Consider the following 16370-nt stretch of genomic DNA (forward strand, 5'->3'; position numbering starts at 1 on the left):
AGTGGAGTTACTCAAATGAGGCTTTCTGAGAAATTGTCATATTTAATAATTTTAAAATTAAAAAAAAACTTATTCAGGAACTCTTTTTAAGTTCTCTGGGGAATTCCTAAGAAACTTAACAGAGTTCTTGCCTTGAAGTGAAAGTCGCTCAGTCGTGTCCAGCTCTTTTCGACCCCATGGACTATACAGTCGATGGAATTCTCCAGACCAGAATACTGGAGTGAGTAGCCTTTCCCTTCTCCAGGGGATCTTTCCAACCCTGGGATCGAACCCAGGTCTCTCCGCATAAAGCAGATTCTTTAACAGCTGAGCCACAAGGAAAGTCCCTCTTGCCTTGAAGGACATTAAAATAAAATCCTAATTCCTTTTCCTTCTGTCCTTATCTGTATCTTGGTTAGTGCAGTTATTGACACAAATACACTGAATATATTTATTATTTTCTTATTAATTATCCTAATCTCAGAGTAAACACTGAATTAAATTGAAGTTTAGCATAACTTATTTATCTTTCAAACCCCCCAAAGTATAATTGTATTTTGTGATTTAAATTTCATTTTCTCTGAGTTAAAAAATGATTCTCTTCCAACCTCACCTTCCTAGGCTAGGATACATTTATCTGGCAGCCTAACAAATGAAAGCTAGAAGTTCACTGGGGATTAAAGTTATTGTAGAGCTAGTGTTAGTCACTCAGTTATGTCCATCTCTTTGCAACCCCATGGACTGTAGCCCACCAGGCTCCTCTGTCTGTGGAATTGCCAGGCAAGAATACTGGAATGGATTACCATTTCCTTCTGGGGATCTTCCCAACCCAGGGATTGAACCCTGGTCTCCTGCCTTGCAGGCAGATTGTTTACCATCTGAGCCACCAGGGAAGCACTTGAGTCATAAAATAAAGGCAGGGCTTTGAATAAGTTACTTTGTAAATACTTAAGAGTCCTAGAGCAGTATCTCACTCATTTTATAATTTATCTATCCAAGCAGTAATCAGTAAAAAATGGTTGAACTAAATGAATTAGTCCTACAACTGCTCTGGTCAAAAACTGTATAACCTCAATCCAATTACAAGAAAACATCAGACAAACCCAAATTGAGGGACATTTTATAAAATAACTCACCAGTATTATTTGGAAATGTCAAGGTCATAATTAACCAGATGGAGTCAGGATCCTTTTAATAGTGTTTATCAAATCACCATAATGTAAACTTTAAATTTCTTATAATTTTGTCAGTTGTACGTTAGTAAAGCTGAAAAAAAATTTTTTTTAAGTGTCAAAGCCATGGAAGACAAGGAAAGATTAAAGAATTCATCATAATTTAGAGGAAACTAAGGAAACATAGCATCAAAATGCAACATGGTACCTTGGATTGGATCCAAAGACAGAAAAGGACTTTAGTAGAAAAGCTGGAAAATTCTGAATAAAGTCAGTATTTTAGCTGATAGTATTATACCAACCTTAATTTCTTAGTTTTGATCATTGTACTATATAATTATGCTAACATTAGGAGAAGCTGGATGAAGGATATATATGATAGTGATAACTCTCTGTAATATTTTTGCAGCTTTTCTGTAGGTTGAAATTATTCCACAATAAAAAGATGTTATTTGTTTTTCTTCAGACCAGTAGAGAAATTAAAATAGTAATATATATATATATATATATAAACAAAAGAAACAACTAAAGGAGAAACAAGAAATACAGATAAAACAAAGAAAATGAATGGGAAATGATAGACCTAAATTCACCCATATCAAAAACTATAGTAAATATAAGTGAAGTAACACTCCAGTTGAAAGGCAGAGACTGACAGATTTGTTTGGAATGCACAGTCCAACTATATGTGTCTACAAGAGTCATGAAGTGAAAGAAAGTGAAAGTCGCTCAGTTGTGTCCTACTCTTTGGGACCCCATGAACTATAGAGTCCATGGAATTCTCCAAGCCAGAATACTGGAGTGGGTAGCCGTTCCCTCCTCCAGGGAATCTTCCCAATGCAGGGATCAAACCCAGGTGTCCTCTTTGCAGGCAGATTCTTTACCAGCTGAGCCACAAGGGAAGTCCAAGAATACCGGAGTGGGTAGCCTATTCTTTTTCCAGCAGATCTTCCCAACCCAGGAATGGGAAATGGAACCGGGGTCTTCTGCATTGCAGGCAGATTCTTTACCAACTGAGCTAACAGGATTCCTATCTTCTAGCTTTTAATTATTAATCAATTTTTATAAATGTATGTATTTAGTTCTGTGAGATCCAAGAAGATTGACAGGCGTTTTCTCATTCTAGTTGGCAGATTTGAGATGTGTAAACCTCCTTCCCCTGAAGTTGAGATTATCCAGGTTGCCAGCTTTTGCAAAGGGAAAAGTTATATAAAGTTATTCTATTTTAGGGAGTAGTATATCTTCAGCAACCTCCTTTTTGATACTCTGCTTTCAGAATTATATAATGAAGGACATTTCTGTAAGACATGAATTATAGTAAGGAAATTTATTGAAGACGTATCTTAGTACTTAAAATCTTTTTCATTGCTGTGTAAGACTTTAATACATAAATGAAAATACATATTTTGAGTTTGTGCATACTTTTGCTAACAAACACAATGTAAGAATTCTTAACTAAAACTTTATTTTAGTGATCCTTGTTGGAAGGATCAAAGGACAAAAAGGATCACCTTTTTGTGTCTGCTTGCGGTGGTACTTAATTCTTTGCGTTGGGTTGAAAAAATGAAACTCTCCATGCTACAGGATGTTGTAACAAAGCAAATGCTTTTCAAGTGAAAATAAGAATTAAATATGAGAAGAAGGTTAATAAGCATGTTTTAAATTTTGTGAAAATGTTTTGAATATGTTCCTCTGATTTTAGTATATTGGGATATTTGTCTTGTTGTTAATACTTATATTAGTATTCCTTTAGGTAAAAGCTCTCATTTTTATATATTGACTAGCTTTTAGAAAGTGTTTACATAATTTTAAAGTGTGATCGGATGGTCCATATGTTTCCCTCTAGTTATTTCTTAGAGAGGGCATCATTAGTTTTGCTAGTAAACTTGTAAGTCTAGGGTTTGTTCGAGCAGTAAAGTCTCAAGTGTATGTCAGATTTGATCTACTTGGATATGTTAGCTTTTTCCTAATGATTTTTCTTCCTGCAAGTGGTATATCTACCCCTTAGTAAGTGACGAGAAAGCACATGAAAGAAGAAATATGTTCAGTGAAGAAAATTGTTTTGGTTGTCATTTTCCACCCTTCTGTGACAGCAAAATATTTTTATAATCCTGATGTTTTAATTCAGCTTGTAATTATTATCTATACTTTTTTTTATAATCACCTAATTACATATAAAGTTATGAAATGCCTTGTAGGCATTTCTCAATTACCTTTATCACATGTATCTTTAAATTTACTTTATATATAAGATTTTTTTAAATTTCTAGTACTATACAGTTGGAATTAAGTATTTTTGTATTTGAGCAGTATTTAATCTTTGAATGTCACATTAATTAATGTAGGAGAGAGTGAGGATGAAAATCAAATGTGTGAAGTATGTAAATTGCTCAGTTGTGTCTGACTCTTTGCTACTCCATGGACTATACACAGTCCATGGAATTCTCCAGGCCAGAATATTGGAGTGAGTAGCTGTTCCCTTCTCCAGGGGATCTTCCCAACCCAGGGATCAAACCCAGGTCTCCTGCATTGCAGGTGGATTCTTAACCAGCTGAATCACCAGGAAAACCCAAGAATACTGGAGTGGGTAACCTGTCCCTTCTCCAGCAGATCTTCCCAACCCAGGAATCGAACCAGAGTCGCCTGCATTGCAGGTGGATTCTTTACCAGCTGAGCTACCAGGGAATCAAATTGGAACTAAATCATAAAGATTCTGTGATTCATTAACTGGACTGTAGAGAAATTGATTGTAAGACTTAATTCTTAGTGGATTTTTTTAATAATTGCTTATTTTAAATTTGTGAAGAAATTTGTTGATATATAACTAGCAATATTTGACAGGGAAAGTGTTGACTTTAAGGTTATTTACTGATTTGCCAAATATCAAGTCTGTGTCTGGCTTTACTCGGTTATCTGTTTTATACTTGCAAGATGTCACAGCATATTTTTTAATAATTTTTTCTAGTAATTCTGTCACTAATAAATCTTTCATTATTTTATCACTAAAAATCAGTTCAAAGTAGAGCTTTCAGTTTAATTTTTTTGAAAAGTTTCATTTTTCATTTTTGAAAATATTTTAACAACTTTGTTGAATAGAGTTGTGAAAAGAATATTTCTACAGGAAGGCTCTATTCAGCAAAGGAAAGCATCTAGTAGAATGTGTACTATGGTATCTTCTCAGGAAAGCTGCATTAGATGTTTAATATTGTTTATTGCATTTTCAATTTGTACATCAGATGTTGGCTGTGTCATAATCACAAATTTGGTGAGAGTAAATAACCTTAGTATTGTAAAGATGGGGTTTTATTAATCTCTTATGCATAGAAAAATGCCGCTTTGTTTTTTATTCTATCTGTACAAAGATGTTAAAAATGGTGATCATGTAGGTGTCTTTAACTGATATATTTAAATATCATTTGCCTTTTTACTTTCAGTAAAAGTAGAAGCATATATTTGATAAACATTATTAAACTAATATTTTGCTGCACTGATTTTTTCATTGGAATTTATATAAAACATCTAGAATAATGTTTGTCAAATACAACTAATTTTTTAAAGTTAATACAACAAAAAGGCAAAATGGTAAACCTCATTTAAAATTTACTTTGAAGCTCAGTGTTTTTGCTTTCTTAGTTGTCTACCACCTCCCTCCCTTCTCCCTCCCTTCTCTGTTCAAATGGAGAGGATATAAGGAGAGTACAGAGGCAGCAGGTCTTAAACGAAAGCGTTCCCAAGGTACAGTAATTGTAGTTTTATTTCTCCTTGTAGATATATTCCTGGCTTGTAGCTTTCAGTTGCGTCTATAGCATTCAGTTGTATTTAGAACATAGAAATTATTAGTTTTATAGAAATGTATCCAGTGTGTTGTTTTGGTTAGTATTAATTATAAGTGGTATAAACATTTGCAAACCATGTATATAGTTCAGCAATGGGATATTTGCCAATATTAACATGCTTTAAGACAATGTGAATGGTTTAGAGAGAAAATTTTGTTGACTTAACACTGTTAATATCTTGGTCTTACAGTTTTAATGTTTTAAGAATGTGTTGCTCAGAACTGTTTTAACAAAAATGCAGTTTTGAAACATTGGATTAAAAGGCTTGAAGTACTGACTTAAGGATCAGACATAGATTTAGGAAAGTAAATAACTTAAACTCTTGCGAAAGATTTTTTAATTTATGGAAAGTTCTTTTAGTTAAAAGACTGAGTTTTTACACTGGGTTTGTGTTTGTTTTGTTTGCCAGAGAAGGTATTATTCAGGTTTGTTATGTTAATTGCATCTTGGTCTTGTGTTCAATGTTAGTAGTTATGTGTCCTGGTAGGTCAGGAAGGTATAAATTGGTTTTTCATAAATTTTTGAAATGGCATTTTTAACTATAACTCTGAAGTACATTTTCTTGACAAGGATTTGCTTTTCTTTGTGTTCTAGTAAGAAATACCTTTTCATAAAATGTGTCTTATGGTCTTAGATTTTGACCAGGACTCTTCCTTATCCTTCAACAGAAGAGTCCGACTCTGTCACTAGCTAGTTTTGTGGCAAGTCACTTAATCCCTTTCTTTATACCTCTATGTGTTTATATATAATGGGACATAATATTTTGCTCTAAGAGTATTTTAAGGAAATTGGCACAATGATTTGAAGGTGACTGGTTTTATAAAGGTATGTGAATTTTTCTTACCTCTACATAAGAGATAAAGAGAAAAGTTTTAAGTCCTTCAGACTATAAGAATTATCAAAAGATGAATTGGTGGACATGTTTTGAGAATTACCTTAATCTGTTACTTCCACAAACATTACTAAATTTGTGACACATGTCAAACAGTATGCTAGGACTGTGTTTGGTGGTAGTGATACAAAGTGATTAAGGTATAGTCCCTGCCTCACAGAGTTTTTTATTCCCAGAGAATATAGGTTTGGCTGTTTTTTTTCTTTAGAGCTCATTTTCACCAAGCATACCTCATTACAGAAATGAAATAACCATACTAATTTGAACATAATAGTAGGAAAAAACTGATTTCTTTTTAAAAACTCTTTCAACTTTGGAGTTCTGTTATGGTGAGCAGTATCCAGTGATAATTGGCTTTAATATCCATTCCCAAAATACCTTATATTCTAATAAATTAGGTTATTATCTTCCCAGTTTAAAGATAATTTTTTTTTCACCTGAGTCTTGTTTTATCTTATGCTGAATAGTTTCCACAGAACAAAAAGTAAAGTCAACAAAAGCAATGGAGCTTAAGTTTCTATGTCAAAGGTACTGAGGACTTTCATGAAGGTGTATATCCCTTAGACCTAAGGAATGATCACATAACCTGGGAAAGCAGTTCTTTAATAATCAAAGTATATTTCCTAAAGAGGTTAAAATTATGGTAGTTGAGCCAGTTTTATTCCATGTTGTTCTAACGAGTTGCCTTTTCCTATAGCATGTTTAATAATTTATAAAATAAAGTCCCTGTCCGTGACTTGTTTCACATCAATATATGTTTCAATAAAACAGTTTTTTGTTGAACTGAGTTAAAATATTCATTCAAAAAAAATCTGTGTATTATAATTTTCACTTAAATGAAGTTTGTCTTGGAGACCTTCAAATTTTTCCTTTTTGCAACAGCTATTCATAGTTTCAAATTGAGTCGAAACCACGTGGACTGGCACAGTGTGGATGAAGTGTATCTTTATAGTGATGCAACAACATCTAAAATTGCAAGAACAGTTACTCAAAAACTGGGATTTTCTAAAGGTATTTGTTAAATATTATTAGAGTTAGTCAAAATGTTGGGACTCTGACTTTTTCTCTTATATTTAAAATAGACAGTTCAGATTTTATCTTCAGTATATTTTAAATATGTATTAAGTTTAATGACAGTTTCTACCCTGTTAAACTAACTTTTATTAAAGTGACTGAGTTGACATGTATTCATTAATAAATAATTATGTATTAGGAATGATCTGGCAAGATTTTTTTTTTGGGGCAAGATTATTAAATATGTTTTTTTACTTCTCAAAGCACAAAAGCAGTCAGACCTGAGGCAGTGATGTGAAACAAAACATAGCAATTGAAATTGTGTCAGTTGAAATGACAATTGACAAGCAATTGAAACAGTGTCAGGAAAAGTGAAGACTGGAAATTTTTCTTTGGATTTAGTGAAATGTAGATCATTGGTGACTTAGATGAACTTCTGGGACAGGCAGATGGGTATGAGTTGAAGTTTAAGTAGAACTTGAAGAAATGGAGGCGTTGAGAATAGACAAATCTTTAAACAAAACAAACTTGACTAAAAGGAAGAAAAGAGGGACTGATACCTGGAAAAGATGTGAGTGCATTATCACAAAATATTTTTTCAAAAATTTTTTATCTTTTTTTACTTTACTATAATTTTTTACTATCTTTTTAAATTCTTTGATAATAGATGTGCTTACACATTTATTTGTTCATTAGTTGTATTTTGGTGTTTGGATGATTCATTTCACTTTTTGATTAATAAGTTCTTTAATTAACTTACTGTGTGTCATGTTTTGCAAGATGTTTTCCATTTGTCATTCATCTTTTATCTTTGCTTCATAATATTTTTCTTACAGAAATATTTTTAATTTTTATGTGTTCAGTTCATCTTTTTTTCTTTTTGCCTCATTGTTTCTGGCTTCACTCTCATGTCTAGTTCAGTACTTTTTGTTAGAGCTGGTCATTCTATATCTTACAAATTTTATCCCCCCTATTTTTTTCAGTGTAGTAAAAATGCTATTTCTGTAATAAGTAATAAGCTTAGAACCATGATTTTCCCACAGCATCAAGTAGTGGGACCAGACTTCATAGAGGTTATGTAGAAGAAGCAACATTAGAAGACAAGCCATCTCAGACTACCCATATCGTATTTGTTGTGCATGGCATTGGACAGAAAATGGACCAAGGAAGAATTATCAAAAATACTGCCATGTGAGTGTTTTGATGACTCTATTCTCCATCTAGTCAGAGTCCAAACTTTTGTCCAGGGTATAATCATTATGCCACATGTTTCTCTGGTGCCAGCTATTGTGTTTCAGTTGTAGATGAAGCTTTTGGACCAAATTTTGAGAATGATTATATCTAGGTGATGATGATGATATTTATTTGATTTTTTTTCCCTCTTAACATGGAGAAGTAAAAGGATAAGAAAGCCTTTTTACTTAATGTATTATTAGTTTACATTAAAGTGAAGTTGAAAGCAAGAAAAAAGTCTAGTTTTAAGTTTCTGTGTTAATCTCTGAATTGCAGAAACTGAGAATACTGTCTAATTCTGAAAAAGCTAAGAATTGTGTAAGTTGCCAGCTAGCAGCTTAACTTGTCTAGTTAATTATAACCAGAGGAAACAGAACCCTAATTTTTACAGAGAACAAACACTGGGTGTTTTGCCAACATGCTAGGCGAGTTATTTACCTCAGTTATTTATATACAGCTTTATTCTAAAAGCTTGTTAAGATGATGTTGGGAGAAGGAATGTTCATATATGAGTTTCAAAAATGTTTAGGACAGTGTGAAAAGGAAATTTTAGAGTTATGGATTCTGCCACAAACTTGGCTCTCAACTTGCAGCCAGTATAAAGAAAAATATGATCAGATTTATAATGTGAGGAGAACAAACCAATTGTTGAGAATACAGTTTATCAGGTTCTGAAATTTCAAGTCAATGTGTTTCTTGAGTCCTGGTAAAGCAAATCCTGTATGATACCAGGAACTATGTCCTCAGCAATATCTCTATAATAATACAATGTTGAGTTCTATTTTACTTTTTATTGTAACACCTTTTAATGCCAGCTGATGGGTTAAAATAAAAGTACAGTTCAATCTGAAAAAAACAAAAAATCTTTGTCAGATACTGCCAGGTCATTCTGATCCTTGTCATTCTCTGTAACTTGTATGACAGAGATCTCTTCCCTCTGATTCTGATTTTCTTTTCTGATGATTTGTACTTCCCACAATATTTACATTCTTGTGGCAAGATGCTAATCTTCTCCTTGGTTACCTAAGGAATCTGAGAAGTAGGTTTAATAACATGTTCTCTCTGGAGCTGTTCATATTTGGAAAGGTACCAGCTTGATTTCTTTGGGTACAAGTGAGGGAAAACTTAACTCAGAAGGAGGGTTTAGTAATCCATAAAACTGAGAAGTCTAAGATTTGCCAAAAAGTCATCAGAATCTGGTTTCTATCCACTCCACAAGCCTTTATTTTTTAGCTATTTTCAGACATCTCCTGTGGTTCTAGATATGGTTTATATCATCGTGTATTCGAGTTCAGGAAGAAAAAAATTAGTCTTTTTTTCCGGAAGTCCTTGCTAGTCTATGCATTTTAATGACTGGTAGTATCACCTGCAACTGCCTGAATCTGTACACAGCCATGATCTGATCTGCCGGACTTGTCATCTTTCATGACACCACCCTTAATGGCAAAAAGTAAAGAAGAACTAAAGAGCCTCTTGATGAAGGTGAAAGAGGAGACTGAAAAAGTTGGCTTAAAGCTCAACTTTCAGAAAATGAAGATCATGGCATCCGATCCCATCACTTCATGGGAAATAGATAGGGAAACAGTGGAAACAGTGCCAGACTTTATTTTTTTGGGCTCCAAAATCACTGCAGATGGTGATTGCAGCCATGAAATTAAAAGACGCTTACTCCTTGGAAGGAAAGTTATGACCAACCTAGACAGCATATTAAAAAGCAGAGACATTACTTTGCCAACAAAGGTCCATCTAGTCAAGGCTATGGTTTTTCCAGTGGTCATGTATGTATGTGAGAGTTGGACTGTGAAGAAAGCTGACCGCCAAAGAATTGATGCTTTTGAACTGTGGTGTTGGAGAAGACTCCTGAGAGTCCCTTGGACTGCAAGGACATCCAACCAGTCCATCCTAAAGGAGATCATTCCTGGGTGTTCATTGGAAGGACTGATGCTGAAGCTGAAACTCCAATACTTTGGCCACCTCATGCAAAGAGTTGACTCATTGGAAAAGACTCTGATGCTGGGAGGGATTGGGGGCAGGAGGAGAAGGGGACGACAGAGGATAAGATAGCTGGATGGCATCACCGACTCGATGGACATGAGTTTGGATAGACTCCAGGAGTTGGTGATGGACAGGGAGGCCTGGCATGCTGCAACTCATGGGGTCGCAAAGAGTCGGACACGACTGAGGAACTGAACTGAACAGAAAATAAAAAGCCATAATGGCACCCCACTCCAGTCCTCTTGCCTGGAAAATCCCATGAATGGAGGAGCCTGGTAGGCTGCAGTCCATGTGGTCGCCAAGAGTCGGACACAACTGAACGACTTCACTTTCACTTTTCACTTTCATGCATTGGAGAAGGAAATGGCAGCCCACTCCAGTGTTCTTGCCTGGAGAATCCCAGGGACGGGGGAGCCTGGTAGGCTGCCGTCTATGGGGTCACACAGAGTCGGACACAACTGAAGTGACTTAGCAGCAGCAGCAGCAGCAAGGAACAAAAAGATAAGTTGGGCTTTGTCAAAATTTAAAACTCTTTGATTTTCAAATAACACTATCAAGGAAGTTAACGACAGCCCATCAAATGGTAGAAATATTTGCAAATCATATCTGATAAGGGTCTAGCATTTAACATATATAAAGAATATCTACAATTCAATAATTTAAAAAATAAATACCCCAAATTTTTAAGTGGGTGAATAAATGAACATTTGTCCAAATAAAATATACAGATGGTCCCTAAACACATGAAAAGATGCTCAGTATTGTTAGTCATTAAGCAATTGCAATTCAAAACCACAGGGAGATGTCACTTCCTATTGACTACAATGACTCTTATCAAAAAGATAGAAAACAGCAAATATTAGCAAGGATGTAAAAAAAAAAAATAGAAAATAAAGTCGCTCAGTCGTGTCCGGCTCTTTGCGACCCCATGGACTGTAGCCTGCCAGGCTCCTCCATCTGTGGGATTCTCCAGGCAAGAGTACTGGAGTGGGTTGCAATTTCCTTCTCCAGGGGATCTTCCCGGCCCAGGGATCAAACCCGGGTCTCCCACATTGTAGGCAGACACTTTACCATCTGAGCCACCAGGGAAATCCGGTCACTGGATTTCTTAAAAAAATAAGGACCCTCATATGTTGTTGATGGGATTGTAAAATAGTACAGCTGCTTTGGAAAAACAGTTTGGCACTTTCCTCAGAAAAGTTACATGTGGAGTTAACATGTGAGCCAGCAATGCTACTTCTAGGTGTATACCCAAGAGAATTGAAAACAGGTATCTGCAGAAAAGCTTCTTAATATTCACTGCAGCATTATTTATAATTGCCCCCCCAAAAAAAACTAAATGTCCATCTACTGGTAAATGGATAAACAGAAGTGATATATTTATGCAGTAGAATGTCATTCAGCCTTAAAAAGCAAAGAAAAATTAATTCATGATACAACATGGATGAACCTTGAAACATTATGCTAAGTGAAAGAAGCCAGACACAAAAGGCCATAAATTATAGATGTTATTTATCTGAAAAATCCAGAATAGGCAAGTTCATGGAGACAAAGTAGATTAATGGTGTCAGGGCCTAGTGGGAAGAATTATGGGATTTGACTACTCTAGGTAGAGTGTTTCTTATGGGAATAATGAAAGTATTCTGAACTTAGAGTGGTGTTGGTTATACAATTCAATGATACTAAAAGCCACTGAATTGTTTTTAAAAAAAAAGTAAAAGCTACCGAGGTCATGTCTAAAAGACACAGAAGTAAAGTTGAAGAGACTCACTGACCAGAAAGGAAACAATTTAGGGATCAGTAAGGATAATAACTACAATGGGTTAGAACAGTTCAAATATGTTTTAAATCTATGAGTTAGTAGGGAGGGATTGGGGGCAGGAGGAAAAGGGGGCGACAGAGGATGAGATGGCTGGATGGCATCACTGACTCGATGGACGTGAATCTGAGTGAACTCCGGGAGTTGGTGATGGACAGGGAGGCCTGGTGTGCTGCGATTCATGGGGTCGCAAAGAGTCGGACATGACTGAGCGACTGAACTGAACTGAACTGAATAATATAAAAAAATATAAAACCTCTTAACAACTCAGTATTTAATTGTTAAATAAAAGAGAAGAATTAACCATTTATCCTGCCTTTTCCCAGTTCATACAGGAACTATTTGATTGTATCACAATGCAGCAAGTATTTGATGTGGGGAAATTTCTCTTTCCTGAAGTGTAAAGAGTGGTGAGATTTAAAAAGCACTTTTTTGCAACCATAGTAAATTAGTGCAGCTAAGCAGTGATCACAGCATTTGCTAGTATCACCAGAAAAAGAGAAAACCAGGTATATATATAAATCTATGGAGTCGGAGAAGGCAATGGCACCCCACTCCAGTACTCTTGCCTGGAAAATCCCATGGATGGAGGACCCTGGTGGGCTGCAATCCATGGGGTCGCTGAAAGTTGGACACGACTCAGTGAGTTCACTTTCACTTTTCACTTTCATGCATTGGAGAAGGAAATGGCAACCCACTCCAGTGTTCTTGCCTGGAGAATCCCTGGGACGGCGGAGCCTGGTGGGCTGCTGTCTATGGGGTCACACGGAGTCAGACACGATTGAAGCGACTTAGCAGCAGCAGCAGCATGGAGTAGTAGTCTAGCCAAAACAGTAGAACTTGAATCTGATCAGGTCCCTGTATCTCACCACCAAACAGGCAACAAGAAGCACATTAAGGAACTCTATGGGGTTGCAGTCATTAAAAATTAGACTGAGAAACTGCAGGACATAAAAAGAATTACAAAGCCAAAAAAAGAGAGAGGGATCTATAGATTAAAAGACGCTTAAGAGACATCTAGCAGTTTTAGTTCAGTCGCTCAGTCATGTCCAACTCTTTGCGAATGCATGAATTGCAGCACGCCAGGCCTCCCTGTCCATCACCAGCTCCCGGAGTTCACTCAAACTCACGTCCATCGAGTCGGTGATGACATCTAGCCATCTCATCCTCTGTCGTCCCCTTCTCCTCCTGCCCCCACTCCCTCCCAGCATCAGGGTCTTTTCCAATGAGTCAACTCTTCGCATGAGGTGGCCAAAGTACTGGAGTTTCAGCTTTAGCATCATTCCTTCCAAAGAACACCCAGGACTGATCTCCTTACAATGGACTGGTTGGATGTCCTTGCAGTCCAAGGGACTCTTAAGAGTCTTCTCCGACACCACAGCTGAAAAGCATCAATTCTTCAGCACGACTTCACTTCACTTCAGAAGTTTAAAAAAGTATTTTGCTGTACCTTAATTTTCAAAGTAGAATTTAAAAACCTATATAGTGTGGAGAACAAGTAGAGAAATAGATGAAGTAAGACAAGCCACAATGTGCTAATGATTTAGAGGTAGGGTATTTTATTAGGAGGACATAGCAGTCCACTCCAGTATTCTTACCAGGAGAATACCATGGACAGAGGAGCCTGGCCAGCTACAGCATATAGGGTCACAGAATTGGACATGACTGAAGCTACTTAACACACACACACAGGGTATTTTATTATATGTTATTCTCTCTAGTAAAGAGTTATAATTATGTAGAATATAGTATCAAATCTTGAAATATTTGCAATCAGAGATGACAAATTTAAGAAAACAGTTTTGAAATGAAGGTGTCCTAGTATTACAGACTATTGCATAATGTAGCAGTAATTTAAACATAATTGGACAGAGTTATAAGCAATTTGGAAGTGTTATGATTGAAGGCATTTTATATCATGTGAATGCATATGTGAAGTTGCTCTAATAGAGTTTTTTTTGTTTTGGTTTGGTTTTTTTTAAGGATGAGAGAGGCTGCAAGAAAAATAGAAGAAAGGCATTTTTCCAACCATGCAACACATGTTGAATTTCTGCCTGTTGAGTGGCGGTCAAAACTTACTCTGGATGGAGGTACATTTTGTTTCAAAACTAAATGATTTAGTCAATGGGAATGAAATGTTTTTAATTTGTCTTGAGGTATACTCTTTGTTCTAGATTATTTAGGAAAATAAAATCCATTTTTTTTAAATAAATAATTATATTGACTTAACGTCATTTTGGACCACCATATAGATTTCTCTAATAGTACAGTTTTCATGAATGCCCTAAAGTTTTTGATAGAAAAATGACTTGTCAGTACTTTTAAAGCATTTGTTGTCTGCAATTTCATAGGAGCTTACAGTTTCTTCCTGATAATTTTCCTCACTTGTATTTGGAAGATGAAATCTTAGGTTTTTTGTTTTATTGTCATTCCTGCATTCCTTGGGCTGATGAATTTTACTCTAACACAGAGAAATTACATAAAATATGCACTTTCTTTACAATAAGTTTTGCCCTTTGAATATTAAAACCGTTAAAATAGAATGTTTAGGTTGATGCTTTTGAACTGTGGTGCTGGAGAAGACTTTTGAGAGTCCCTTGGACAACAAGGAGATCAAACCAGTCAATCTTAAAGGAAATGAGTCCTGAATATTCATTGAAAGGACTGATGCTAAAGCTGAAGCTCCAGTACTTTGGCCACCTGATGCAAGGAGCCGACTCATTGGAAAAGACCCTAATGCTGGGAAAGATTAAGGGCCCAAGGAGAAGGGGATGACTGAGGATGCAATGGTTGGATGGCATGACATGAGTTTGCGCACACTCTGGGAGATAGTGAAGGACAAGGAAGCCTGGCATGCTACAGTCCAGGAGGTTGCAAATAGTCGGACATGACTGAGCAACTGTCAACAGAATAAGAGAAGCTATTTGCAAATGATATGACCAATAAGGGATTAATATCCCACAGCTTATATAACTTGACATCAAGAAAAACAAACAACTCATTTAAAAAATGAGCAGAAGACCTGAAGAATATATACAAATGGCCAAAAGGCATTTGCAAAGATGTTAACATCGTTAATCATTAGAGAAATTCACACCTGTCAGAATAACTATCATCAATAAGAACACAACAATGGAGGCTTCTCAAAGTACTAAAAATAGAGCTACCATATGATCTAGCAATTCCACTCCTGAGTATATATTGGGGAAAAAAAATGAAAATACTAATTCAGAAAGTAACATGCGCCCCAATGTTGATAGCAGCATTATTTATAATAGCAAAGGTATGGAAGTAACCTCACTGTCCATCAACAGGTAAATGGATAAAGATGTATATATACATCATAAAAAACTGAAATTTTGCCATTTGCACGGACATAAATGGACTTGCAGGATATTATGCTAAATGAAATAAGACAGAGACAAATACTGTATGATATCACTTATATGCTAAGTCGCTTCAGTCGTGTCTGACTCTGTGCAACCCCACAGATGGCAGCCCAGCAGGCTCCCCAATCCCTGGGATTCTCCAGGCAAGAACACTGGAGTGGGTTGCCATTTCCTTCTCCAGTGCATGAAAGTGAAAAGTGAAAGTGAAGTCGCTCAGTCGTGTCCGACTCTTGGCGACCCCATGGACTGCAGCCTACCAGGCTCCTCCGTCCATGGGATTTTCCAGGCAAGAGTATTGGAGTGGGTTGCCATTGCCTTCTCCTTATCACTTATATATGGAATCTTTTAAAAAAAAAAAGCAAACTTGTGAATATAACAAAAAGAAACAGAACAAACAGGTGGGTTACCAGGAAGAGAGGGACAAGAAAGGGGATTGAGAAGTACAAACTACTGCATATAAAATAAATAAGCTGCAAGGGCATATTGTATAAAATGAGGACGATAGCCAGTATTTTACAGTAACTAAATGGAGTATAACCATTTAAAAATTTTGAATTACTGTGTTCATCTGAAGCTTATTGTACATCAACTGAACATCAATAAATTTTTTTAATTTAAAAAGAAAGATCCTTAGCTTGTTCCTGATTTAAAGGAAATATTTTCAGTCTTTCAGCACCAATAAATACATTGATGTTTGTGGTAGTTAAATACCCTTCATCATTTTTCAATTAACAAATAGTAAAATTTCAAGAAGGTAAGTTTCATCAGATTCAAAGGTAGTCTTGAATATTTAAATTTTAATGTAAAACATTTCGGGGATATTTTTTTTCACTGTTTTTTCCCTAAAATTATCTTCTCTTAGTTCATTTTTTTTTTAACTTGTAGACACTGTTGATTCCATTACTCCAGACAAAGTGCGAGGTTTAAGGGATATGTTAAACAGCAGTGCAATGGACATAATGTATTATACTAGCCCACTGTATAGAGATGAAGTAAGTATCATGATTATCTTGTTGCTATTGGGTATTTTTTAGAGTGATA

General features: G+C 35.7%; 1 protein-coding gene across 3 annotated transcripts in view; it reads left to right on the top strand.

The window, feature by feature from the left end:
• Positions 1 to 16370, top strand: part of DDHD1 (DDHD domain containing 1) — a 64484-nt gene that overhangs the window by 18634 nt on the left and 29480 nt on the right. For all 3 annotated transcript variants that reach the window (XM_068965469.1, XM_068965466.1, XM_068965467.1), the window contains 4 exons: positions 6762 to 6890; positions 7937 to 8084; positions 13924 to 14030; positions 16215 to 16321. In XM_068965469.1, the coding sequence (XP_068821570.1) occupies positions 6762 to 6890; positions 7937 to 8084; positions 13924 to 14030; positions 16215 to 16321 (491 nt within the window). The remainder of the gene's footprint in view (positions 1 to 6761; positions 6891 to 7936; positions 8085 to 13923; positions 14031 to 16214; positions 16322 to 16370) is intronic.

This window comes from Capricornis sumatraensis, chromosome 2 (assembly GCF_032405125.1).
Source record: "Capricornis sumatraensis isolate serow.1 chromosome 2, serow.2, whole genome shotgun sequence".
NCBI classification, from domain to species: Eukaryota; Metazoa; Chordata; class Mammalia; order Artiodactyla; family Bovidae; genus Capricornis; species Capricornis sumatraensis.